Source organism: Tympanuchus pallidicinctus, unplaced genomic scaffold (assembly GCF_026119805.1).
Source record: "Tympanuchus pallidicinctus isolate F22 unplaced genomic scaffold, pur_lepc_1.0 scaffold1, whole genome shotgun sequence".
Classification (NCBI taxonomy): Eukaryota; Metazoa; Chordata; class Aves; order Galliformes; family Phasianidae; genus Tympanuchus; species Tympanuchus pallidicinctus.
In genome coordinates this window covers 91,635,160-91,661,218 of record NW_026294618.1, presented here as the reverse complement: position 1 = coordinate 91,661,218, position 26,059 = coordinate 91,635,160, and the positions used below count along the sequence as shown (strand labels likewise).

General features: G+C 43.9%; 1 protein-coding gene across 3 annotated transcripts; it reads right to left on the bottom strand.

Annotated features, from left to right (window-relative positions):
- Positions 1-479: 479 nt before the first annotated feature.
- MIA3 (MIA SH3 domain ER export factor 3) lies at positions 480-25,793 on the bottom strand. Of its 3 annotated transcripts, none has more exons than XM_052701047.1 (29): positions 25,627-25,793; positions 24,835-24,968; positions 19,580-19,666; positions 15,653-18,599; positions 14,398-14,679; positions 13,515-13,627; positions 12,482-12,613; positions 11,311-11,332; positions 9,282-9,370; positions 9,053-9,130; positions 8,850-8,960; positions 7,973-8,044; positions 7,661-7,765; positions 6,774-6,896; positions 6,541-6,664; positions 5,654-5,703; positions 5,474-5,564; positions 5,209-5,347; positions 4,349-4,450; positions 4,190-4,250; positions 4,049-4,084; positions 3,890-3,957; positions 3,466-3,563; positions 3,190-3,321; positions 2,934-3,002; positions 2,730-2,806; positions 2,512-2,583; positions 1,728-1,890; positions 480-1,368 (listed from the first exon to the last, which is right to left on the bottom strand). In XM_052701047.1, the coding sequence occupies exons 1-29, from the start codon at positions 25,769-25,771 to the stop codon at positions 1,049-1,051; spliced, it is 6,042 nt and encodes a 2,013-aa protein (XP_052557007.1). In that variant the 5' UTR covers positions 25,772-25,793; the 3' UTR covers positions 480-1,048. The 3 variants fall into 3 exon arrangements, with proteins under 3 accessions (XP_052557007.1, XP_052557015.1, XP_052557021.1); XM_052701055.1 differs by having other exon boundaries at positions 2,512-2,580; XM_052701061.1 differs by lacking the exon at positions 2,512-2,583.
- Between the last annotated feature and the right edge of the window lie 266 nt (positions 25,794-26,059).

The window sequence follows — 26,059 nt, the reverse complement described above, 5'->3', positions numbered from 1 at the left end:
ATACGGTTTACATAAAACCACTTTGCTTTAGTGAAAGGTAGATTTTATTATTATATAAATATGAAATACAGACTTAGTGCCAAGGAAGCTAAATTACTCTTTTATATTGAGGTGCAAACTGACTTCCCAGCCCTTGCTTAGAGTGCTGCAAGTCAGTATTGGAGGTGGTTGTTACATCTTAAGTTCTGGAGCCCTATCCTTTAATTTCTGTACTGGCTGTGTGACCACAGAGCCCAAGAGCTCAGGGCCTCCATATAGCTTCCAGCTCCCTCCTGCCCTCAGCATCCCTTGGTGCAGGAAGCAGGTCAGCCTTATGCTGGATAGTCTGGCACGTTACTCGTTCAATCCTAAACCTTGTGACATCTGCAGTTACTCAGCTTTGACTCGGTTCTTCAACTTGGTCGTAGCTGCAGCATTCTCTGGTTAAATTACTAAACCAACGTTCTTTCTGAACAAAAAAATGGCACTGAACCAAAGCCTTCAGGGTTTAGCAAAAGGAATTTTGCTTTTTATTATAACTTTCCTTTGAATACAGTGTCATTTGTGCTTCTGATCTCTGACCAGACAGTTTGGTTTTTTTTAAAAAGAAAAATAAAACCACACCTCACAGTCCTCATGTAAACTCCTGGCCTACAACAACTGCAGCTTAATGATGTGATGGAGAAGGCAGGTAAGATGGCATTTTACTTAAAAATTATTTCCACAGGAAATGATTTGATTTACATTTTTCAAGAAATTAATTCATTCACCAACTGGTAACAAAGGCTACATTTAATTAAAACTAGCCACACAGGTATTTCCGTTCTATTGCACGTTTCGAGTAGATTCAAGTCCATCACAAAAAGGTTCTTGCAGCCCAAGAGGATGGATGAGCTTAAGGTGATCGTAAATGTTTGCAGCGACCGGATAAAAATTACTCCTGAAAAAACTGAGATATACTGAAATGAAACAAATGGCTTCACCTAGAGAACCAGCCACCGTTTCTGCAGCGCGCAGGAAGCGCACGGGAGGCCGTTCCACTGAGCTGCTGACCAACCGGAGGCTGCAGTTAGGGCTTCTGCACAGGAGGCTGTGTGTAGTCCTTCGAGGCCGCCGGCGGCGGTGCAGGGCAGTCCCTGGGCCCTGCTGCAGGCAAGTCTCTGCTCCGAGAAGGTGCGTAGTCCCTGGAGGCAGGCGGGGGTAGCGGCGGGCCTGGTGGAAAATCGCGTGGGCCAGGAGGAGCCGGCGGTCGGAAATGAGGGGGCCCACGCCTGTAGCTTCTGGGATCCGGAAAGGGCGGCAGGGGGCCGGGAGGCAGATCTCTTATTCCTAAGGGTGGGCCAGGTAAGAAATCTCTTGCAGCTGGCGGTGGTAAGGGAGCACCACAAACTGGAAGGAAAGGAGAAGGCGGAGTTAAATTTTACTTGAACCTGACTCTCTTCATCTCTGCATTCGTTGGAGCGGCTCTGGGGTAGGTCACTGCCACATGCAAGACTGCAGCAGTCATTAGTTCTATCCTAGTGCCTGTTGGCTGCTGGTTTCTGTTACAGCCTAATCAAGGAAGAGCACCTTGGTGGGACGGAGACTTGGGGAGAAACTCACTCATCCAAACATTTGGAGCAAGACAGCTAAACCTCACGAAGCATGAGGAAACTGGTGCTACCTGATGGCATTCCCAGTTCTACAGTACGCTTCTGAGGAGCTCAGTGGGAAAAGTTCCGTTTGAGCACAAGGCAAAGCAACTGTACCTAGGGGCACAGGGAGAGGCCGAGGCCCAGGCCCGTAGTGTCCAGGAAAAGGAGCTGGTGGTGGACCATAGTTAACAGGTGGTGGAGGCAGAGGTCCCATCACTGGAGAGGTCATGACGGGCGTCCCAGGGAAAGAAGGTGGGCCTTTGGGACCAACGTTAACCTGTGTGAGATGAGGTTAATATTCCAGCATGTTAGTCACTGCCTGAGGAATACCGACACCGCTGAGCGCCGCAACCACTCACCACAGGCCAAGAGACGGAGCGGGGGTGGGGGGGGAAAGACATCCCAAAACTCATTAACTGAGTAGAACATAAGGAGGTGTGTTGCATCATCATCCCCTCAACCAGAACACTGTGTGCACTACCTAGGAGTGAACAGTTTGTGCATCTTCTCAGATGACAAATTTTCCAAGTACAGCTTTAGCTGGAGAGTGATCACTCTTGTGAAGCATCCTCAGGTGGATACCCCTGTGGTGTAGGGCCTGGCACCCAACGTTAAATATGGAATGCAGTTAAACACACAAGTAAGAGTGCTTAAGGTTATCATTGTCACGCTGACATGAAGTGTTTCCCTGCAGCCCTTAGAAGAAAGGTCTAATTTCATTAACTCCATTTAAAACAAACCACAGACAGGAGGTGCTCATCATTAGAGAAACCTTTGAGACAGAAGTGTCAGCCTTTAGTTAGTTTTGCAGTGTTTTGTTATTGAGCAGTTCAGAACACCAAGCCTGTTATTCTCCATGAAAGCAGTGCACCACCATGTTCAGCCTCTGAATACTCACTGTAGCTGGTTCAATAGATGAAGGTGAATCAGTAGTTACACAGGGGGCTTCAGGCTCTTTGGGAGAGGGCTGCTTTTTTTGGGGAAAGGGGCAGACATCAAATAAAGTAGTGACAGGACATAGACAAGACAGAACATGACACAGTTAAAGCAGCAGCAGAAGTACAGTGAATCGTGTATTAGAAATGTTTCCTGAAGGTTGTTTCTTTTGCAGCTTACCGCCCTGTCCTTTGCTGTGGCAGGAGAGGAGGTTCTCGGCCCACTGCTGATCAGGGATGCTACAGCAGGCCCAAGATCTGCAGAGAGAGCCACAAAGGCAAGTCTCAGTCACGCTTTTGGAAAAGCAATGTGGTTCTTCAGGTTCCATTTCTGAACTGAAAGATTGAGTACACTGTGCACCTGGGGGCAGGCCACATAACTTACCAGGAACGGACATCCTTCCAGGGAGCTCTGGTGGCCTCCGTGGAGCAGGGGGGCCGTCTACCACTGTACCTTAAGAGAAACAACACCAGAGATTCTAATCAACACGTGCCCGAGCTACTTTAAATTAAAATAAATCCATTTGTGTGTTAACAAAGCAGGTATCAATACTTACATGACCCCTAGAATCAAAATCAGACCTTAGCATTCTTTGCAGCACGTAAGGTAGGCGTGACAGAAAGGAACCCTCTCTCCTTACCAAATTCAGCTCTTGATCCTTCCCTCTGAGGAGCAGAAAGGGGCCTACTGGGAACTTCCATCATCTGTGTGGGTGATGGATTTCCTCCACTCACAGGAGATGGACCAAAAGAACCATCTCTACTTAAGGGCACTACATCAAGTAAGAAAAATCAACAAAGAAAAGTAAATCACACCAATTTTATTACTATATCATGGCTGTTTTTTGTGTTGTTTTTTTTTTTAAAGAATAAGGTGATTCTAAGCCCAGAGTTTTGGGAGAAACAGGAGCACTTACTTCGTCGTGGTGGGACCTGGCGATCAGGTCTGCCTGGGGTTGGCTTTACAATTAGAGGTCTTTGAAGCATGATGGTTTTTTGGTTCACTTCCATTAATCTAAATTTAACAAACAGTTTTTTAACTTATAATGTATAATGACTCTCAAATATTTTATATATATATATATATATATATATATATATATATATATAGTAAAATGTTCGAGCTTTTACCAAGTAATCCTATTTCTAACCATCAAAACAAGTTAAAACCTTGAAGTTCTTATTCATATGTGCACCATACAGTATTCAAGGAGGTCAAACCGACCTCTCCTTCTCGCACGTTGCACAGAAACCAGCTGGCCATGCACCTTGCAGAATGTTAGCTCCTCCTTGCCTAAGAAACGATCCCAGAGCAATAAAACCAGCCTGTACTGTACTCACTTCTGTCTCAGGTTGGCCGCTTCTCTTTTCTCTTCAGCCAGAGCTCTCTCAGCAGAGCGGGCAATAAGCTGCCAGGGAAAATTTTGCCAGCTGCATTAACTGCACCAGCCCAAAGCCAAATACCAAATGTTCATATCAAAAAGGGAAGAACACTCTTACCCAGTTGTCGTGTGCTTTCTTCTCATGAGCAGCAATCTTGAGAAGAAAATAAGTATATTAATTTTTTTCTTCCACCAACTTGGTTTCCAAGAACTCATTACAGAGCATTAGAAATGATGCAGTAATTGGCAGCTAATGTACCTGGTTTTTATAAGATCTCTCTGTTTTTAGCAATTCCTCTTCCATATCTTGAATCCTCTGCCTTTATAAAAAGAAAAGGAGGGGAAAGAGGAAAATTAAATGAGTTTTCTTCAGTAGCTGAAATAAAGAAAAACAACACCTTTCAGAAACCAAAGTTACTTGTAAACTTTCACTTCCTCGATAGCCAGCACGGCCTTTTCATCTGCAGCAGACAACTTCTGCTCCTTCTCCTGGCGCTCATACTCTTCTTGAGTTAGTTTTCTACACAGGGAAAAACAAAACCAAACAGATTAAAAAACAGAGTATTTCACCATCCTACATCTACTATGCAATAATTTTTCACACCCTTTTTAACCTTATACTTCACTAACTGTATGGTTTTTGACATTTCTCTACAAGTACTGAGGAAGTTCCTAATGTCTTCCTCTCTTACAAGAGCTATCCCACAGCACAGAACTACTCACAAGTGAACTATTCCTAATGCACAGTTCAACTCACATGTGCAAACAGCTTCCCAGAAAAAAAATCAATCAACACAGTAACAGACAGTCTCACTTCCTACAAGTTTTGGAAGGAGTATAAATCCCTCAGTTAGAGAGGACGTCTTCTCTTCTCAAAAGCTGGGCTCTCCTTTTCCTCTCCAGTATGTGTTCATTACATCTGGATCCTGAGGTTATAAGATCAGAAGCTTTGGCGCTGAGGTACTGCAGAACCTCAACTATTGAGATTCTCCCAGTGCTGTTTCCTCCAACCCCACACACCTGAGCCTTACATCTTTCGATTGCTTTGCCATCAGAACCTCAGTCTTACAGCATCTAGCTGAAAACATCCCTGAACGTTTTCCCCACTGAACTGAGGTTGTATTACAGATATCTCAGTAAGAAAACAAAGCAATACATGAATGACAAATGAATACGGATACACAAGTAGTTCTTCAGTGCTAGTGATTCATTCACCTCAGCTATCAACATGAACTCAAACAGTTTAGTTATCTCCTGGAAGAGTGATTGAAGGCTTACTTCTGAAGGGCCATTTCTTTCTGCTGGTAAAGTTCACCAAGAATCTCCACTTTCTGCTGTAGTGTTTTACATTCATTTTCCAGTCGAGCTTTGGCTGACTGCAGTGAGGAGGAGTCGTGTTCTAATTTTTTTATTTGCTCTGTTGGAGAAGCAAAGGTAAGTGAGGAATTTGCAACTGGAACTGTTATGCACCTTAAGCGATCTGTTCCTTTTAAAATCACAAACAGAATTTCATTCTAAACAATTTTTTACTAAGTCTACCCACCCTCCAGCTCATGTCTTGCTGCCACTTCATCACTCAGCTTGGACTGCAGAGAATTTCTGTCTTCTTCAACTAGGGATAACATAGTTTTTACCTGAAAAAAAAAAAAAAAAATCAGAAAGTTTACAATCTCAGGCACAGCAGTAATGTAACTGTATTTATTCATCCTCTCGTGTAGCATACCCTGGAGGCATCCATCATCTGCTTAATCTGAGTCTTCATCTTCTCATTATCTAGAAGAGAAAAATACATTTGTTTTTGGTGCTTCTTAATCCCAATTCCCTGGACTCTACAGCTGTTAAAAGTAACATTCCCCAGCTTTCAATGGCAGATAGGTCCAAAGAAAAAAGGCAGGGAGTTGTGTAGGAAACAAGACACAATAGTAATTCACCCCCCAGCATAAGGGAACTTGTAGAATTACTCCAAAAAGCATTCCAGAAGATTGCTCCGTGCAGCTTTTCTTTCTAGCCACCAGTATAACATCAGTGTGAACAGTGTCCGTTACTGGACACAGTTTGTGAAATTCAAACCATGAGAATTTTCATCCTAATTAGGTTGTAGGACTAGAAGAACTCAGGAGGCTGGAAGGAGGGAATCAGAGACACAACAGAGTGCCCCAGAATCACAGACATTGTGCACATGTCCAACATCACGGAAGATATACTTCCTAAATAGTTTTGCCAACTTCTGTTTCAGTCTTTCAGATTAAAAGACACCATTACCTAAGTGGATCCTGAGATAACCAGGATTCTTGACTAAAAACTTGTATTAACATAAATGTAGCACAACAAGGCAGAGATTTTAGCTTTCAGAATGGTCTTAATTGCTAGCTTCTATACAGTTATCTTTAGAACCGTCATTACATCTACAACACACCTGAACAGCAAACTAAAAACAATTATGGACCTTTTAAGCATTTGGCCATTCAGTACTTTGTGCTGTCTGAAGATCAACTCTTGCAGCACAAGCAGCTACACGCACTGTTCTCCTCGTTCCCCCCATGAGATGTATAAATCACCTGATGTGCTTTAGCTGCTGTGTGCCCCAGCCAGCAGGTCGGACTACTGTACCTGGCAACTCTCCGTTGGCCAGATCGTCTCTTGTGCTCCATTCAAGCCCTTCACTGTCCTTCTTGGCTTCAGATGCTGAATCTGTGTCAAGTTGCTTCAGCTGCATAATGCAGTTAGTTAAAACCTAGTACAGAAATCAAAGGATCACTGAAGGAGGGTTGCTCTGCGTTTTGTAAAGTATACTGAAGTATTTTACAACGCGCAATGTTTACAGCTTGTTACAAAGAACCTACTTCAATTTCGTTTTCTTTGTAGGCAAGTGCTTCTTCTATGTCCTTCTGAGACTTCCGATACAGTTTGATCTGCTCAGTGAGCTCAGTGTGCCTCTCACTCCAACCTTCAGCTTCTTTTAGCAGCTGTATGAAACACAGAAGCAAGACAGTTTTTTGGTTTATTTTTAGAGTGTGTAACAGAAGTCTGTTTCACTACCACCTCCTCAGAGATCTGATCATCACAGGCCACAGATGAAGTGCAAACTTAATGCTTATGACACACGCTGCCTGTCTGCTGGCAGAGCTGGATGCTTAAAATCTTTCTGCAAGTTACACGATGAGGTGATTTTACAAACTCGACGCCTTCTCTAGTATTTCAACATGAGAAACACTCCTACACGTCAGAATATCAGGAGTTAACTGCAGCTCAGAGATAACTGTATCACCACATTTCTTAGATCAGCATTTGTGTCACATACGGAGAATGAAAACAGAGATACTGTCAACTGCCCACAGAAGCACTGTCATGGCATTTCAGGGCTAAAGGGGATCTGCATTAACTTTGCTTCAGAATTGATTTTTGGCAACTCTTTGCTATAACATCCTTCAGGCCTGATCCCAAGTAGCAATTTCTTGATCACACAGCGACCATCAGATTAGTACAAACCTTCTGATCAATTACTGACAAAAATTGAATGAATGGAACTGGCATAACGGAGATGTGTGGCTTGTCTGCACAAACAGCTTGTGGGGCCAAAGGGGTTTAAATTTAATCTTAACACAAAATGTGAGATTCTACTGTTAAAAAAACAAAGACACTGTGAAGATACACTCAAGAAAACTAGGAGTAAAGTGCTAGTGTTTAACTCAAAGGAGAAACAATGTTGCCTCCCCTGGGCAGAACCTACTTGCTCTTTGCTCTTTTTCAGCCTAGCGTTCTCTTCTTGCACATGCTGGAGCTCTGCTTTCACCTTTTCTTCACTTAGTTTAGATTCATTAAGGGCTATCTGCACCTGAAACAAAAAGGAACAAAAAGAGGCATAAAAGAACCACTGTAAGGGAGTAAGAGCTACGTATTACCTGCTAACAGAAAAGAAGGCATGCACGCACAGACAGCTGAAATCTGTCAAGCTAGCATTTTCTATCAGGTTCTAGGTAAGAGTTTTCCTGGTACAGAACTGACACCTGTGACTGTCAGAAGGACTCAGATAATGCTTTACCTCTGACAGCTCTGCAGAATGCATACTGAAAGCCTCTTCAAACTTCTCCAAGGACTTCTGGGTTTCAGAAAGCTAAGTAAGAAAAAGAAGAACGGTGAGCTCTATTGATCTGGTAGGGAGCTGAGCCTGAGTTTATTATTACTGTAATCTGCGCATTTTGGAAGCAGAAATGGAAATTCAGAGCACCAACGCATTTCCATTCAGAGCAACCATCAGACTAGAAGCAACACAGTGCTGCCTTCTCAGTGAAGCAAGGAACAGAAACACAGTGCACATCAGAACCAACTTTCCCCTCTGACTCAGGCTGTGCATGGCAGGGAAAGCTCCCTTTAGACTTACACAGCCCAGAATGGAAGTACCACGTGTTGCTGCCATTAGCAACAACCTTTGATCAAAACACCAAAGAACACGTTGGAACTTACTATTATTACAGCAAATCAAACTTTAAAAAAGGGAAGAAAAAAAATAGTGTGTGGTTTTGTTTTGTTTTTTTTTAAGTACCACCTCTGGATGCAAATTAGGGGCAGCTTAGAGATTCTCACATTTGTTACAGAGTTACATGTTTCCTCTGAGCACAAGGAAACCTCTCTTACCAACCTAAAAACTTCAGCCCATACCGTTACGGAACTTCCTGGCTTTGGCTCAAAATCCATTTATGTGTGAAAGCACAACCACAGAAGTTGATAAAAATCTTGTAAGAAAAAAGACGAGCGAATCTCCCCACTGAACTTGGAATGAACCCAAAGTTTAATTCCAGGTCTTTCTGAGGTGGTTCATCTCATTTTCTCTACCTCTATCTGTTAACCAACAGACTGTGAGCAGTTTGTAGGGCACACTAAAGGTAAGGACAGTGCAAGACAGGTGTGACTGCTCTTACTTTTTTCTGCTTCTTCGCATTTTGTTTTCTCTCTGTGTCAAGCATTGTGCACAGACTTTTTATTTTGTCATCTAGCTGATGATTTGTTTCTTCTAGTCCTTTGACAGTGTCCTACAAAAAAAGAGTATAAGATCAACTAAAGCAAGTCACGTCATGAACATTTCTGGTGGCAGTACAAATGTAGACTATTGACTGCTCCTTACCTTAAGCCCCGCAATTTCATCTGAGAGAATGCTTTTTTGTTCTTGGGCCACTTTCATCGATTCCTTCGCTTGCTTTATCTAAGCACGAAAACAACCACCCGAATTGAGGGCATTTCAACACAATATTCAGTAAGAATGGAAAACAAAAATTTACTAGCCATTGCACTGACTGTGCCATTAAACCAATAACAAAGTCAGCAAGCAAGGGGACAAGAACCTAGAATGATACCTTTTCATCGCATTCTGAAAACTTGTCTAACATTTCTGTTTTTTCTTGTAGGAGGTTTTGAATCTTCTCAGCCAGTTGCTTTTCAGTCACTAGAAAGAAAAAGGAAGCTTACAATAATTGTACTTCACATACTGGGGGAAAAAAAATAAACAACAAAATCAGAGCTATCAGTTCAGGGAGCATCTGTAAGAAAGGACTGCAGCACAGACCAGGAGAGTTGTCCACTTCCTCCTAATCAGCTCATTCTGCAGGAGTCTGAGCACTTCCAGCTTTCATTTAAAGTTAGGACTGAAAACAAGACAGTAAAGCTTGTTAAACACTGATGCAAATCATTTAGCTCTTGCATCTGCTTGGTGGGAGCTGCTCACAAACAGCACAGCTAAGCAGAGTGAGGTGCTGGCGACACACAGAGGAGCTACTTCAAGTGCCAGTCAGAATGCTGAAGATGTCTCAGACTGCTGCTCTGATAGTCAAGGAGATGCAGCTGCCTTCCCTGAACAACAACCTGTTTCTGTAATATTGAAAACTGCGTGGTCAGCAAAAGTAATGGGATGAAAGCTCTGAAGGAACTTCAGTATGCTCAAGGAGCTGCATGGCTTCCTAACAGACACTGTGTCTGGACACCTGAAATGGCTGTGATCAAGCAGCAGTTGTTTAGACACATACTTTGTTTCTCTCCAACCAACCTTTAGGATACATTCTACATCACTGCAAAAAAATAACTGAAGTGCAATAAATTAAAGAATTGTCCAATTAGCATTACTTTATTTGAGCACCACAAGCCCCACGTGCTGCACAGCAAATTCTGCAGCACAAACAAGAAGCACTGGTTGCTCCAACCACATCCTACACACTGTGATGGCAATTGCTGCTCCTCCCTCCTCTCCTCTCCCACACAGGTGCTCCTGGCAGAGAGGATCCTCAGCCCTTCTGCTTGCAGGAGAGGAGGGCAACAAGGGACTGCTGAGGTACAAAATGCTTTCCAACACTTTAAGGGCAGGAATGCCCAATTAAACTGATCTTCAAGTTAACTGCAGTCACAAACAACAAGTAAAAGGTTACAACTGGAATCCAGAAAATAAGATCTTTCAATGCATTTTTATCACCGCTAGTGTTCTTCTATTTGTATAAAGATTTTTAGTGACATTCATTTCATCGTGCTTGAAAAGCATGTATTTGCTCTTAGCTTTAGCAGTTACTACGTAGTATCATACAAGAAAATATTTTGAGGGAAAAAAAGTTTGACCTATGTTCTTCATTCTTTTGGAGAAGGCTGCTAAGTAATTTCTGTACCAGCAGTACAATTTTTCCCCTCTCCAAAAACATCTTTTTTTCAGCCCAGAAATCTCCTTACAGATCTAAGACAGACTTTTTCATCTCACCAACCCGCATACAATGAACTGTATGAAAGAAAACTGCAGTACAACTGAAATGAAACTACAGAGTACTGACAGACAAGCAGTATGGTTTGTGGTGAGGAAACACGGCAGAGTTAGTGTGAAGACAGTTCTTTCATATTTTCATTTTGTATTCAAATACAAATTGCTCCACTTTAAATTCTTTTTCTACTGAATACAAGTCAATTGCACACACTTCAAACTACATGCATATTTAGATTGCATGTAGGAAGCCCTTCCTAACTGCACAGCAGCAGGTTTTGGACTCCCTGCAACCCTCTAAATGACAAGAGAAGCACCAAGGAAAGGAAAATTCACTGCAAGTCTGAAAACCAAACATTCTCCCATCGTACCAGTTAACCAAGGGATCACATTTATGTTGAACCACACAGAGCTTTCCCTTGCCTGTTCTTTAATCCACAGGTGTGGGTCACATTGTTTCTCTCAACTCAAAGCATATTCAAAATCCTCACTCAGGTAAGCAACATCTCCCAGCCCAGCTGACTCCATAACCCTGAACTCAGAGCTCTCCTTGAAAGGAACTGAAGATTAACACTTGGTTCTCTGAAACAACTTTCCAAACTTTTAAGTGCCTCAGTAGGAAGCACACCAAAAAGCACAGAGAAACTCACCTTGATACATTCTACTCTTCACCTATAGAAGAAAAAAGAAAGTAGTCATAAGTAATAGAGACGTTAATATTTCCTATGGAAGCAAGTTGCCATGTATACACAGATTAAAGCAGCACATGGAAAGTACTTCCCTTCCTGCCAACTGGAGTTGAATAACACTACGAACAGGCTTAAGCTGTTTTCTAATAAAAGCTTCTAGGCTAATGACCTGTCCTAGAGCCTAAGCAAGTATCTGTTTACTCAGACACTAAAAGGATAACAGTAAGTGGCTGCATTCCATGAGGAATAAAGAAAATTAAACCGCTTCGCAAAGAACAACCATGAATTCGCTAACATAAAAAAGCATGCACCTCACTTCGATCCTCTGTTCTCACAGCAATTGCTCATTTCAAAGCACCAATACAGGAACTCAGAAGATTTCTTTTTTGTGCTGTTAAAGCACAGCAGTACTGGGGAGTTGAGACTGATCTAGTGTATTAGATATCAGAACTCAAGTGAGGAAAAAAAAATTAGCAATTTTGTTTCAGATAATATTTGGTTGTTAAGCAAAGATGAAGTATTTCACAGACTTCCAATGCACATCACTGAAAAGGATATCTATAAAATAAACAGTCCTAAGCAATTTTCACCCTCAGAGATGCAGTGGTACACCTGAGAGCTACTGATGGCATTTATCTTTCACAGAAGGTTATCTGTGTATGAAAGAGCAGCAGAACACAGAGTGAGGAGCAGAGCATGGAAGGGGCTCTGTGGTGAAAATTACTATCAGGTTTTTCGGTTTCTAAGCATGGTGCAGCTGGGCAATATGAAGGAGTATTAACTGCTTGTTTTGGAGACCGCCAGCAATGGGCTCAAGTACACGGAAGGCTTCTCACACCAGAGCTATGGTGATCTTTTCTTTCCTCAACCTTTTAGGTTTATACTGCATTCTGCTATTTTGATTTGGAAGCCATCACTTACAAGGCAATCTTCAATACATAGCATGAAAGGAACACCATCTTAGTTGATAAAAAAATTACAAATTTTAATAACGAAGCTCAGCATTTAACTGATACTAACACTCTACATGGAAAAACCTACTGCTTTGACATCCCCAATGCCAAAACAGTTTGGTGCCACAAACAACAGTCCCTGAAGTGTCAGCAGGCTTACGAGCACGAGATACACTCACCGAAAGGCAGGTTCTCCAGAAAACGATAGCAAGTGTGGCCATCCCCACTAAGGCAGTGACAATGACAGGCTCCCATGGAAGCCCGTGGAAATCAGGCCCAGGACGGATATCCTCAGGCAGGGTGGCAGCCAGCTGAAAGCCAACAACACAGACAGCAGTGAATACGTTTCTGTTAAGCGCTCAGGTAAAGCGAGCAGTAAAGTAAGGGCTGACAAGTAAAGCGAGCAGTCTGACAAACGTTTCTGTGCCTCTCGCAGAGCCTGAGAAGCATCTAGAGCTTTCCCGCAATTCTGTATGAAACCGAAAACCAAAGAGGAAGAAAACCACACGGCAGCTCGGCACTTGTGTTTCTGCTCAGAAGTGAGAGCGTTTGAAAGACAGCCGGCAACCCCACCTGCTAGCGAAGAACACACAGCCACACACACATCTCGTTACAAAGCACCGGCAGCCACCCGATCCCTTTCCACACACAGCCGCGAGGCCAGAAAAACAGGGGAAAAAATACAACTTTGCAGCCGGGCGTTATTAAGAACGCGGCGCCAACAGCTCTGTAATTGCCGCTCACCCTTGTCACAGGGTCATATGCCATCTATCTCGTGATACGCCTTTCCCCAGAGGCCCCGAGCGAGGGCTGCCACCGGCCAGCACGGCTCTCCGCGTCGTGCGCGCACCGCAGCCGACAGCAGTTCGGCGCGGCCCCGAGACCCACGACCGGCGCCCTGCCGCAGCTGTCAGGCGCCACGAGCGGCCCCCCGCCGCGCTGCGGGATCCCCCCTCGGAGCCGCCCGTCCCGAGGAGGAGGGCTGAGGCTCCGCGCGCCGCCCGACGCAGCCACCCACCCGCTAACGGCCCACCGGCCAGCCGCCCGGCGCGGCGCGCCCCCACCTGCAGCAGCCGTTGTGCCGGAGGCTCGGCGCCGCCCGCCGGCTCCATGGCGGCGCCGGCCGACTCGCAGGCACACGTCAGCCCGGCGCTGCCCCCCGCCCCGCGCTACGTCATCGCCGCGCGCCGCCGCCGCCGGCCCGCCACTCACCTGGCGCAGCAAACGGCGCGTCGCCCCGCTCGGCGCTTCCCCTGAGGCGCCGCCTCCTGGCGGCACGGCGCTGGAGTCTGGAGGGACGGAGGGCGAGACGTCCGGAGCGCGGTCTGAAACACAGCAGAACGGCTGAGCGCTCAACCCCACCAGCCGTTTAAACATCGCTGGGGATCTTTATAGGCAGGTTTCGCTCATAAGCTGCTCGGTCGCGGGGAGGCACGGTACCTCACGAGGTACGAAGGCTAAGCGAGGTGTGCCTGCGTTTTATCTTAGTGCTCGGCAAAGCCTCAAAGTGGAATCAAAGCTGAATGCAGAGCAGCAAAGCTGAGCTGAGCACAGCGAGCGGCCCACAGCAAAACAGAGCGAGAGAAGGCGGCAGCAGCAGGATCCCTGCTTGGCACACACTCCAGAAGGGCCGATTTCTCCCCCACAGCAGACCCAAGTCAAATCTTTCCAAGTCATGGATTTAAAAGAACAAGACAAGATCGTGGTTCTACAGCCCAATGGCCGAATCACCAATCCCTTCCGCAAGTGGAGAAAACCTGGGCTGCCAGTCATTGCTGCTCTCATATCTGCTGCCACCCTGACACAGCCCACCAGCCCCAGCACTGAGCTCCGATTACGGTGCTCACAAGAGAACATTACTCTTCTTGTTTCTAAAGGGCAAAAATACAGCAGAAAAATCTTTGCCAAGGCAAGCGGCAGTTACACAACAGTACCACTAGAGGGGATGTCAGCGATTAGTAAAAACTACCAGGCTTACAGCAACATTCAATGAAAACATCAGTGAAAACCCCTGCAATATCCCTCAAAGAACTATTCAGCCAATTCACTCCTCTTTAGGAGCAAAATAACAAAACAACCGAATTCAGAAGGTTACCTGGAGCAGTATCTCCCTCGGCACTCCCTCCTGCACCAGTTGCCCCAAAGGAATCAGCCAGCAGCAATTCTCTTTCACTGTTGTACCCATCTGCGGCTTCTCTGTCATCTGAGAAGGTGGCTTCCTCATCCTCAGGTGGAATATTAACAGCTGCTTCCTCCTCCTCTTCCATAGGAAGAAATGGCCTCTTGTCTTCAAGCTGCTGAAACTTCTGACTGCTCTCATCAATGCCATGTAGGTTTCTGACAGGAGCTGTGTCATATTCAGCTTCTTTTGCAGCACCTGTGACAGAAAGACAAGAATTTAAGCACTGAAGTGATGTGTAGTTCTTGCTGGCAGCTGTCTCCAGAGAAATACTGCATTGACAAAGCTTTCTTGATACTTTTTGAACTTATACAAGAACTTATGCTATACTTGAACTTATACGAGTTTCAGTGGTGTCTAATTAAATGTCTCTCTGGAATTTATGCAGAGTATCAACCACTGACCACACAGTGAGATATTTTTACTGGTTTTGATGGGATTTTATAAGAAACCACATATTGAATATTTATTGCTGTGAAAGGAATCTTGCTAAGAGCACATCTTACCACCTTACGTATTAATTAGATAATAGCAAGACTATACCAGACTCAAGGACTGGTTCTAATCCCACCAAAAGACCAGTTTGTTCAGTATTTATATTTACACACACACTTTTATGAACGTGGACAAAAACAAGATGGTAGGAACACCTGAGATTTAGGCACACAGATTTAGTGCCTGACATTTGCATTAGTCACTGCACGTCCCATAATAGGGTAGCTAGTTCAGAAAAGACCGCTCCAAGCATTCTAGCAAATTCAGCGCCTTAGTGTATGTGAATCCACAACTTCTTGAAAGAGGAGTTCAACATCTCCTCCTAGCCATGTTCATCCTCCGATCCCCCTTTCTTACACAGAAGCTGGCCCACAAGAACACGCACACTGAATGCACTGTTTCCTCACAGGATTTCCTATCCAGAAGAGCAGCAAAAATATGTATTAAAAATAAAGGAAAACACCAGCACATTCTGTAGGGCCTCTTCCAATTCTGCTCCCTCACCCTCTTAAAGCTTTTTTAGAGTACACAGTGTTGTTTGGGATACAGTTTTACTTCCACTTTATCAATTTAAATGCCAAGCCAGTTAACAATGATTTGTTTTTCTTTTTGGTCTTCTTATGCAGAACAGAAAGCTCTCTCAAACTCTCCATATACATGCATTCTGATATCCTACCTTGAGCATGCAGCTCATCTTCTTCCTGTTGTAGAAAAGAAGCAAGTGGGACACTCTCACTAGCAGATGAGTATTTACTTCTTAAAGAGTATATTAATTCTTGAATATCGTCCATCAGTGCACTTTCTTCATCATACAAATCCATTTCTTTTACCACCTCCTCTTGATTTTCTGCCACTCTGGAATCCAGGACCTTTCCTACAACATCCATAATGCTTGAGTCTGAAGACTTAAGTATCTGGTCCAAAGCTTTTTCTATTTCTTCATTGTCCTGGCTTGCCTTTCGAGCAAGCTCCATCTCTATCTTCATGTCCTGAAACATGGCTTCAATCCTAATCACATTTTGGAGCCCAAGGTACTTCTGTAGGCGTATCACACGCTTTTCATCAAGGAAATCTCTTGTTATTGTGAGTCGCTTCACAGACTCACTGTAGTCTGTTAGAGTGTCATTTGTGGCTGCTGACATGTCAACAGGGCTGGGGAAATGTGCAGAATGCTGGTGGGTGTTTCTTGTATCCTCTGAATTTTGAATCTCTTTTGAGTCTCCCAGTGAAATGCCCTCTGGGAGATGGCCTTTCCTTTGGTTAAAGTCATTGCTGTCCTTTCTGTCAGGAGATTTGAAAATATATTCTTCCACAGCTGATGGGTCCTCAGCTTCCGAAGACTCTTTGTTGTCTCCCATGGCATGTTCAATCTCATCTAATTTGGTATCTTCACTCACCAGTTCATCAACCTCTTTGTTTCCAGCCTCACGTGCATCCTGCAGCTTGCTTATTTTTTTAGTCTCCTCAGAAAATGAGTTTGTTTCCTCTGCTGTTTCGTAAGTAGGATTTGCAGTTCCTGAAAGAGCTTCGCTCAGTACTCCTAAGTCAGGATTTGTACTTCTAGTTGTCTGGGCGTTACCCTGAACATTTGCAAGCCTTGCTTGCAACAGCTTTGCACTTGCAGCGTTCTCATCTTCCAGTAGTTCTTCCTCTTGCTTCAAGTCAGGGTCTTCTTCAGCATCTGGCTCTTCAGACTGCAATTCTAGCCTTGGGGCTTTTTCTCTAGCTGAACTTGTGCCAAGATTTCTGTCTGAGTCTTCATTATCAGTATGAACAGCTCCTTGCTGGGCAGAATTCTCTGCATTAGTATTCTGTGTAGCACTTTCTGATTTTTCTTCAGGGGAACTTTTCTCAATACTTTCTTCAAATACTGTCATCTTGCCAAGACTTCTTGAAAGCTCTTCTTTCACATCTGCCTCTGAATACTCAGTCTCATTTTCCCATGGCCTGGGTCGTTCAGCAGTTCCTCCGTGGCTTGGGTCTCCCTCATTTGCAGAGGTTTCTTTCATGTTTCCCCTCTCTATTTCTGGTTCTTTCTTAACAGAGATGGGCTTTTGATCTTCACGATCAGCCTCCTCTGTTTGTTTCAAATCTTCTTCCTGTCTCAGGACTTCTTTTTCCACCGCAGGCATTCCTTGCTCCAGTTTGTCTTTTAGAAGGTCAGTATCTCCTGCATCACTCCGAGATGCATTTTGCACATCTTCCACTGGTTTTGCTGGAACATCACCAGAAGGCTCATGCTTTGCTTTTTCTTTCTCCTTCATTTTCTCCCATAACTTTCTGTGCTTAAAATTACTTTCAGAGCTCTCCTTCAAGGTGTCACCCTCAAACTTTTCCTCTTCCTTCTCTATTTCAGCAAGTGGCACTCCTTCTGGACTTTGGTTCACATCACCAGCAGGTGGACTTAAAGCATCTTGCTTACTTTCAACAAACGATTTGAACTTCAGACCATCTCCTGGACCAGGCAAAACACGAGGATCAGGCACAACTGTACTCTTGAGCTCTTCAGGATGCAACACCATTTCATCAGTCACGAGCTGCTCTTCAAACTGTTCAGTTTTGTTTGTTTTTTCTTTTGAATCTGCGTCACTTGCACCTACAGGTTCTCTTCTAATGAGCTGTTTGGAGAGACCATCAAGTTGAGTTGCTGTTGGTGCTTCTCTCTTGCTGACTGGCATCGCTTCATCCCGCTTCTCCTTTGTTTGTTCGGATTCAGACTTGTCCATATTTACACTACTGCCCAACTTCTCATTCTCACTGAAGGCATCCTCAGTAATTAATGCACCTGAATCACGTTCTTCCTCATTGTCTCTTTGGTTGTGTAGCTCTGTAGCACCATTTGCATATTCATCAAGTTTATGATGTTTTGACTCAAAGCCATTGCTTTCATCAGCTTCTGAATCCACTAGGGATATGCTTTCTTCTTCTGTCATAAATGACAGCAAGGGAATTTCTTCAAACTGATCTACAAAGTCTGACTCTTCCTCTGCATCATAAGCATTAATGCTTAAATCTTCATTAAAATCATTTTCCACTGATGTAACGAGGCGAGTCACTTCATCATCTGATACAACAGCATCAGCAGTTGAGCCAAATTTTGTTTTCAAGTTCACAGAGAGCTCTCTGTTTAAAAGCGTATAGGCATTGATTTCTTCACTCTCTTTGTCAAGTTGACTAGTTTCACCCTGAGGAATACTAGAGTTTTTGGTATTTTCACTTTCTAGCCCTTTTAGATTCTCACTCAACATTCCTTGTAAGTGCTCATGTGCAATTTGTTCTCCCTGAGAGATTTCTTCATGACTATTAACAGTGGGGTTTATCTCAGCATTTTCAGTTCCTTCTTTAAGAGAACTGTCTGCCTCTTCCGTCATGGCAAGGGCTTCCTTGTCTTCAAGTCCTGTTAGTTCGAGATTGTCTGTCTCCAAAGCATCATGGAACACTACTGTATCAACCTTTCCCTCCTCTTTATCTCTTTCAGTTCTTTCAGCTGGTTTTGTCCCTGGATCACTTGATTCAGCATCCCTTTCATTTGCTATCGTCTCTTCCGATGACTTCAAAAGTTCATCCACATTATAGTTATCAAAATCATCTCTTCCGTCTTGAAAGCAAACAAAGTCTGTTTCCTGAAACGAAGAACAGTATGTAGTCATAATTACTTATTTATTTTGCATTTTACAGTGATGAGACCCAACCCTCTTGTTCAGCTACAGAAATACAGAGATACAGCAGTAACGTTATTAATCATGCAGAATTCCTAAACTCTTTCAAATCAGTTGAACTTTTGCCAAAGGACTCATAAAAACTTACATAAAAAGAAAACGGTTTAATCTCTTCCAAGACCTTCTATTAAAGAACAAAAGGGAAGCCAGCAATGGACTCAACAGTGTTTTGATTTAATCATCGCATTAATTAAAAAGAATTCAGAACAATTCTATTGCTGACTGCTACTAAGGAGAAGGAAGCAAATGTCACTGTCCCAAGCTTTATTAGCTGGTTTCTCCTCAACCGACTGAGCCCTCCAAGCAGGAGCTGCCTGCCACACAGTTTCTGAAATAATAAACTGCAGCACCAGCCACTGAATACAATTCATCAAGTTCTGAAGCTGCATCTGCAGCAGTAGTTCTGGAGTTACCAGCTATTACTACTATGACTGAGTGTCATTTGCGTAAGCTTTGAAGGATCAATTCTAAAATCCAAAGACCAACAGCACAATGGGTTTTGCTTGTTTGTGATAGCACTTTCAAACTTCTGCAGTTGGGAAAATAAACAGTTCTGAATACACAGCAAACACCTCATGCGTGCCAGCCAGCAGCATTTCTAGAACTCAACCAAAACAAATTTTATTTTAACAAAGCATCATTATTCAAGAAGTGAAACATCAAAGCCCAGAATTTGAGCTGCTGATTGCAGATGCATATCTATACAAACATTTCACCTCCCAACACATACTTGAACATACTTAGTTAGCTGCTCACTGAAAAAAAAAGAGTAACTGAGGATTGCTGGCACTCCCCATTCTCCTTCTCAGTGATTTTATTGAATGCTGACGTAGGAAACAGTAAAAAGCCCAACTAAAAAAGCAATAACAACATATAAGACTTACTTCTGTTGGTAACTCTAGCTCCTCATTGGTATAATTATGATTTATTTCAAGTAAATCCTTTGGAAAATATCCAAAATCACTTCCAATCTGCAGGAAAACAAAAGCAAGCAAACAAAAAGTGGTTTAAAAAAAAAAAAAAAAAAGCTTCTGAAATCATATGACTGTTAAAATCCTAATTACAGACATTGTAACAAAAGCATCAATCTCATTCTCAAGTATTTCTAGATGAAAATTAACACCATTACTAGAAGAAAAAGGTTAGCAATACCTTGTTTATACAATAGTTGCCATTGATTTTATGCTTACATTTCACCATAGTTTTGTGAAGTCACTAAGTTTTATGGCTTGTGTTTTAAAGACCAATATATAGAATTAGCAGAGTTGGGAGTGAAACCCAAGCACTGCGGCTCACACGTGCTTTAACTGCTATCCTATGCTCTCCCATCAGCACCATATTTGCACCAGGAATGTTTTCAGTTAGTAAGCAGAAGAGTCCCTCTGTGCATGAATGTAGACCTTAGTAGTCAATATTTCAGTAAATATACTCACTTTGAAGTTCAAGGCAAAAAGTGGATGTTAGGAAAGCTCAAAACTGCCCCTGAGGTAATACTGTAGTCTATTTTAAAACCTGTATGGAAAACATGCCCCCTTCTGCAACGTCACTGTCGATCTGCACTGAGCAACAACTGGTTACAGATGGCTGTTTTAAAGACAGGCAACATGCTACACCAATGCAAACAGCAGAAGACATGAAACTCCCTTATCACTAACAGGATAAGATCAATACCGTACTGCTTGCTCGAGAGCCCTGACAACAGCTGTCAAGAAGCCAATATTAAAAGCATATTATCGCTGCACAGATTAGATAGTTTGGGCAATTAGTGCCCAGTGGACACACCCAGAAAGGTACAGGGCTCCTGGAGGCCAAAAATCTGGAAGAGAGAAAAGTGTTGGTCATTTCTTGGTTTTTTGTTTTGTCAGTTTTTGTTGTTGCAGGAGGAAGAAGACAATTAGCAATTTGCATGACATTGCTTTGGGAAGTGCAGACAGTTAAAAATCAAATCAAAAAGGAAAAAAAAAGGAAAGCAACTACGTTAAAATAGGTAGGAATATGCAGGCAAGTATTGCTACACTGATATTACTGAAACAGGCTCAACTGGACTGAAATCTTCTGAATCTATCAAGGCAGAGAGAAAAATCGTACCCGGAAGATAATACTTATCAACATTTTTTTAACTATGCAAGCAAGGTAAGTACTGCTACATAGCAGGATTTCCTTCGTTAGCTATTTCCCACTCAAAACCTCTCATCCATAGTTTTGACTGCTAAGTTAGAGACAGGGAAAAAGATAAATCTATTACATCCCCATAGGCACAACTTATTTTGTGAACACGCCACAGAGACAACCAGTTATGCTCTTACAGAAAAGATGCAGGCTTTTGTCCTTGTGCTGCATAGTACAGTTTTATTCTAACCTGACTTATTTCTCTCCATGAACTTGTATTTCAGTTTTAAATGACCTTTCTTGAAAGCAAAAGCTTCAAAGTAGCCCTCTTACAGACTAATCTCAGTGACTACCATTATAATTAGACATCACAATTTGAAACTCATTTGGTGTAATCCTAGCTGCTGACCATACAACTCCTCTGCAGTGACCCAGTTTGCCATTTATGTGGTTTATGAACCATACGGGATCTGCAGGCCCCAAATTTTACCTGTTCCTCTCTCTGCAGGTCCAGTTTTGTACAGGAAAATAATGCTCCATTGTGCAAGTGAAGGAAACACTCCTCATTCTATACAGACATGATAGAGAAAAGGCATTGGGAACACCAAGTAAAGAAGGGAGATGCACCCTTCAGACCACTTTAAAAGACAATTTCACTGCCTTCCCAGATAAAATGCTCTGGGGGGACAAAACCATGCAGCAATGCATACAGCATCTGTCCCCTCCAACGCCCACATGTGACACCAGCAGCTTCAGCAAACACTGCTGACCAAAAAGCCAGCCCCACACACTGATTACCTCCACAAGACAACAGTCAGTTGGAAAAACAGGAGTTCAAAGGTTTTTCAATCTTAAAACTCTACAGCACTGACATCACAAGTACTCCAAACTGCCAAAAGAAGGAAGCAGATATGGTCGGCACATTCCGAACGCTGGCAACATCAAGGAATACAGATGATGGGAATAAATTCCCTCATCCTCTAGGACCTGAGAGACACGTTTTCCTGGCTTATCTGAAATCTAAATTCATCCCACCTTCCCATTCTGCTACCCTATGCATGAGATTGGGAGGAGCATGATCCACAGCAAAGTCTATGTCTTGTAACATAAGGCCAGAAATAGTTTTCTCAACATTGAATCAGAGCAAAAAAAAAAAAACCTTTGCCATAAGATGAAATAGCCTTTTTCAGCAAGAACTTGAAGTGTCTTTGCTGTAATGTCTTGCTAAAAAGGATCAGTTTTGAATTACCTACATAGCTTTGGTGCTCTGGACCCTGTTAAAACTGAGGGCAGAGTGCAGGTGAGCTGCACAGGAGAAAAATCTACATTGCAAAACACAACACTGTAAACAGTGAGATGTGAATACTAAAGAGGAGGATAGCTGTGGAGCAGGATGTGTGCGTGGGGCAGTGACAGCACCAGATATGCTCCACCTTCTGGTTATGGGAAGACCTCACGGATTTCCTTAGAACTGAGTTATTCATGAAATTCATAATATAAAATCACAAATAAATAATGTTTGTGGAATACTGCCCTACCATTTGGCTTTGCTGTACTAGTGCCAAAAGCTGCCTGCCATGTCACGTGCAGAATACATACTACAGCTGAGTTCCAGAAATTTTTCACATGAAGAATATTGAACTCAATGGAAATTCTGCAAAAAATAAAGTATACAAGGCTCTATTTTGTTACATTACAACATGTTTGCCAGCACAGGGCAAAAGATCAACAACAGCTTGAAAAGGGTGGAGTGAATTTTGCAAAGGCAAATAAAGCCCAAACCCAACTGATACAGACTGTTCACCCTTAGTGAATCCTTCCTTAAGGGATCATCTCCCTTCAGGTCAGAAATGGTGCTGTAATTCTCATGGCTCCTCAAAAACAGCTCCAGGACTATAGTCCATATTTCTAACTCATTTGAAACAAACCCCAGCATGCAGTAATCCAAACTTCCCACGCACACATTCTCCTAACCTCTGCCTCCATCTGAAGGTCACAAAGTGAAAGCTGTCTCTTGAATTCATAGTTTCTATTCGATTCTAATAAATTATTTCCTCTAAAATTCCAGCAAAGGGAAGAAGTCAGTAGGGTAAACACGTGATCAAATGACACGAGCTCACGCAGCAAGACACTAAACAGGCTGTGGCAGAAGGAATTTGTTTGAACGCAGAGCCCACTAGGTAGCCTGATTTCAATTAGCCAACAAGAGCCTCCCCTTAGCTCCAAAACTGCACACAAGAGACATGGTTGGTCACCAAAATCAAGCTGCAAAAGCTGGCATAAGAAGTCACTGTGCATGAGAGAAACCACAGCACAACCCACAAGTGCACGACTGCAGGGTCAGCAGCAGGGTTAGATGTGTCAGTCCCCTGCTGAATGTGCATGGGCAGGCACCTCTGGTCCCTTCACAGCATTTGCAAGCTAGTTGCTCTATTACCAGCTGAGCATCAGCCAGCAGGACAACCAGAGAAATGAGAAAAAGAGACTGAATTAGCCTGTGATCATTATAAGAAACGCAGAAAAGCATGTAACAATTAAAAATGACAGTAAACGATTGGAGTTTCACCATTCCTCTAGACCTGCCAACTTCAGCTTTTTCTTGTTAAACATGGGGAGGAGAAATCCCTTCTAACTCGGAGACACACCTGGCATGAGCTGCCTTTCGTTGAACAGGGTTGAACTGCACATTAACACAGCAATTACCTTAAAGCTGCTGTTTGATCTTACAGTCTGGACTACACCTTGTCAGTAGGAGATGCACAGTTGGCCCCACGTTACTACTCCTCATCTTAGGAACTGGCAGCTCTGCAAACCCACACCATCTAATTAGCCAGATTATTTATGGCCCAGTACATGTCAGAAGGGAATTACCAGCACGATACAATTATGAATTTTTCTTTAACTGCGTGCTGCAGCTTTCTTTTCTCTTCTATATTGTTCTAATTGGATTCAGCTCCTGCTGAGAGCTTGCCTGTCCACACCCAGCCTGAGCAGGTCAGAGAAAGCCACGCATCCTGCTCATCACCAAACCACCAGGCCCTCAGCACACAGCCAGGTGTGGCTTCCACCAGCGTGCACCATAGTGACAGGCAGCTGCCTTCCCTTGACAGCAGAGCAAGGAGCGAGGTGGAAATAAACAGTTCAGACACAAGAAAAAGCTGTGGGAGAAGCAAGGGCAGGGGGTAACAGGGACATGGACTAAACAACCTTCCAGATTTTCAGTGGAAGCCCACAAAAACAACTCCTCCTCTCGGGTATCACAGCTCTGCTTCTACCAGACAAATAACACGCACAGCATTAAATCCCAGAGGAGTTTCTTGGTGGTTGTGCTTTATTCATTTTTTAAAATAACTCTAAGCTCACACCTAGAGAAGGGCTTGCTCCATGAATACTCCTTTCCCTTTACTGCTGCCTGCTCAGATTGCCCAAAGAAAATGACAACTCACATATGGTCACTATTCTGCAAGCTGCTACAATGAGCCACTAAAGCTGAATGACAGACACAGACCTCTTAAAGTCCAATTTACCATAATTCCTCTTAATTTTATTACTTTTTTTCCCCTTTAATTCCACATGTAGCTTTAAAAAAAACAAAAGACAAGCTGGCTGGCAGCAGAATACTAAGAAGAGGAACAACATTAAGACATTTAAGGGACAATCTTTAGCAAGATCACACTAAGGGCAGAATGACACCTCCTCAAGGGTAAACACAAGTGCAGGCTTAAGTCTCGCTAGATGAGATGGGAAGTTCAGCTTCTAGGTAGCTCATGAGCCACCAGTTCCAGTGCTGCAATGCAAGTCCTTCAATACAAATCTTTCTAAAAGAAACAGTTTTTAATTCCATGTTAGCATGCCTTGAGTTTGATGCAAATGCAGCCCATTTCACATCAGCCTCGAGATCAAATGGCATTCATCACACTGTGTTTCCAGGTGAAAAACTTGAGTTTTCTTGTACAAAGAAAAACAAACAAAACGTTACGGCAGGAAAATATCAAGAAAAGCAAGAGAACAAATGCTTTGCAGCACTTACACTTCCAGCCCAAAGTTCAGTTGACATTCCTATTAGTTTGTAATACACGTATATTGTTTCTCCTTTCTTAAAATTTACAAAACGACAGTCTGGACCTTGAAAATCCTTCATTGCTTTCCCTCGGCACATTAGCTCTGCATGGAGAAAATAAAAAGAGTATCACTTAAAATAATAACAATTAAAAAAAAAACACCAGCCTTATGACAGGAGCCTTGCCTAATTGGCAGAAAATAAGATCTTGCCATGCTCACAGGGGTGAATCTCAGGTCGACAGATGAAGATGTAACAGAAAATATCAGATCGGAGATAAAACGTAAGCTCACCGATGGAGTGCTTGATAAAACACTTCAGAATTACATCTGAGAAGCGCTCTACGAGGCTAATTATTAATATTAAATAAGACGGGCTGAAACTCGTCTCGTAGCGAATAAGGCTCACGCAATCCAAAGCGTATAAAATACCCGGAGAGCACAGAAGAAAAGGAGCCGATGTGCTCTGAAACTTGCAGCGGAGGACGAGTTCGGCCAGCGCCGGCGCCCGCGGCGCGGTAGGGAACGCGTCCCACTCGGAGCGGCTCTGCCCCGTCCCCACGCCAACCCTCGACCCCACGCGGGCTGACAGAACGGAGAGCCCTCCGCCGGAACTCGACATCGACACGCATCCCGTGGGCGACCGGACCCGCACCGCCCGGCACTCCCAGAAGCGCCGACCGCCCCGCGGGTACGTTTTTCTGCCCAGCGCGAAGGAAAAGAAGGGCCCCCCGCCGCCCGCACCGCCCCGCACGGCACTCACTGCTGCACTCGGGGTCGGCGCAGCGCTTGCGCTCGGTGAAGCGGCGGCTCAGCTCGGGCCCGGCGGCGCAGAGCGGGCCCGGCGGCGGCAGGAGCAGCAGCACGGCCAGGAGCAGCCGGGGGTCCGGCGGCGCCGCTGCGGCCATGTTGGCGGGCGCCGGCGGCAGGGAGGGAGCAGACACGTCAGCGGCGCTGGCGGGAGGCGAGGCGGCGGGGGAGGGCGCTGTGCGGGCGGAGGCGGCGGGCAGATCCTCCTCCCTCCGTCGGAAAAGGAGTAGGAAGCACGCGGGGCGGGAGGGGCCGGCGCTGGAATTGAGCGTTATTGATGAGCTATTGGATGTCAGGGGAAAGCTAAAAAGCTCTCTCCCATGGACGAATGCTGAGGCCGCTCCAAAAACAAAGAGGTGCTTGGCGGAACTGGCGGTCGAGTTGAA

Bases quoted from the DNA above. Each gene is read 5' to 3' on its own strand.
- MIA3 (XM_052701047.1), bottom strand. From the start codon at position 25,771: ATGGCCGCAGCGGCGCCGCCGGACCCCCGGCTGCTCCTGGCCGTGCTG. The intron at 24,969-25,626 runs GTGAGTGCCGTG...TTCTCCATGCAG, and splicing joins CGCCGACCCCGAGTGCAGCA to AGCTAATGTGCCGAGGGAAA. The intron at 12,614-13,514 runs GTGAGTGGCGGG...GTTGGCTTTCAG, and splicing joins CGCGCCGTTTGCTGCGCCAG to CTGGCTGCCACCCTGCCTGA.